This window comes from Juglans regia, unplaced genomic scaffold (assembly GCF_001411555.2).
Source record: "Juglans regia cultivar Chandler unplaced genomic scaffold, Walnut 2.0 Scaffold_22056, whole genome shotgun sequence".
Taxonomy (NCBI): Eukaryota; Viridiplantae; Streptophyta; class Magnoliopsida; order Fagales; family Juglandaceae; genus Juglans; species Juglans regia.
The window spans coordinates 1-1017 of record NW_023353137.1 but is presented as its reverse complement, the minus strand read 5'-3'; the positions used below and the strand labels follow the sequence as shown (position 1 = coordinate 1017).

Genomic DNA, 1017 nt, shown 5'->3' with positions numbered 1-1017 from the left:
GTTTACAATATCTATGGTTGTTTTCTCTCAACTTAACAAAGTTTCCGAATTTCCTACTGAACCAGAACAAACTTGTGCTGCTAGATCTATCAGGAAACAATATTCAAGGTATAATACCCAAATGGATGTTTAATGCAAGTAAAAAAAACCTTCAAGATTTAATTCTTTTTAACAACTTTCTCACGGGCTTTGAAGATTCTCGAGATGTTCTTCCCTTGCCTAATCTACGAACGTTGGACCTTGAAAATAACAGGATGCAAGGATCGTTCCCGATTTCTCAAATTCCACCATCTATTCAAGATTTAGATCTTTCCAACAACCTTCTCACAGGCTTTGAAGATTCTCAAGATGTTCTTCCCTGGCCTAATCTACAAAGGTTGGACCTTGAAAATAACAGGCTGCAAGGATCTCTCCCGATTTCTCAAATTCCACCATCTATTCAAGATTTAGATCTTTCCAACAACCTTCTCACAGGCTTTGAAGATTCTCGAGATGTTCTTCCCTGGCCTAATCTACAAGTGTTGGACCTCCAAAATAACAGGCTGCAAGGATCTCTCCCAATTTCTCAAATTCCACCATCTATTCAAGATTTAGATCTTTCCAACAACCTTCTCACAGGCTTTGAAGATTCTCGAGATGTTCTTCCCTGGCCTAATCTACGATGGTTGGACCTTGAAAATAACAGGCTGCAAGGATCGTTCCCGATTTCTCAAATTCTACCATCTATTCAAGAGTTATATCTTTCCAACAACTTTCTCACGAGTTTTGAAAATTCTCAAGATGTTCTTCCCTGGCCTAATCTACGAGTGTTGGACCTCCAAAATAACAGCCTGCAAGGATCTCTCCCGATTCCACCACCATATGTCCAATATTATCGAGTCAATAAAAATGCATTTACGGGAGAAATTTCACCGTTGTTTTGCAATTTGAGTTCACTTTATTTGCTTAATTTGTCCTATAACAATTTGAGCGGCATGTTGCATCCATGTTTCTGCAACTTAAGCCAATCTTTGATAG

At 38.7% G+C, this 1017-nt stretch overlaps 1 protein-coding gene across 1 annotated transcript; it reads left to right on the top strand.

The window, feature by feature from the left end:
• Positions 1-254: 254 nt before the first annotated feature.
• Positions 255-664, top strand: LOC118345301 (putative receptor-like protein 8; the record flags this gene model as incomplete). The annotated part of the gene is made up of 1 exon (XM_035686956.1): positions 255-664. A coding segment is annotated over exon 1 (410 nt), but the record flags the coding sequence as incomplete, so codon positions are not given.
• Between the last annotated feature and the right edge of the window lie 353 nt (positions 665-1017).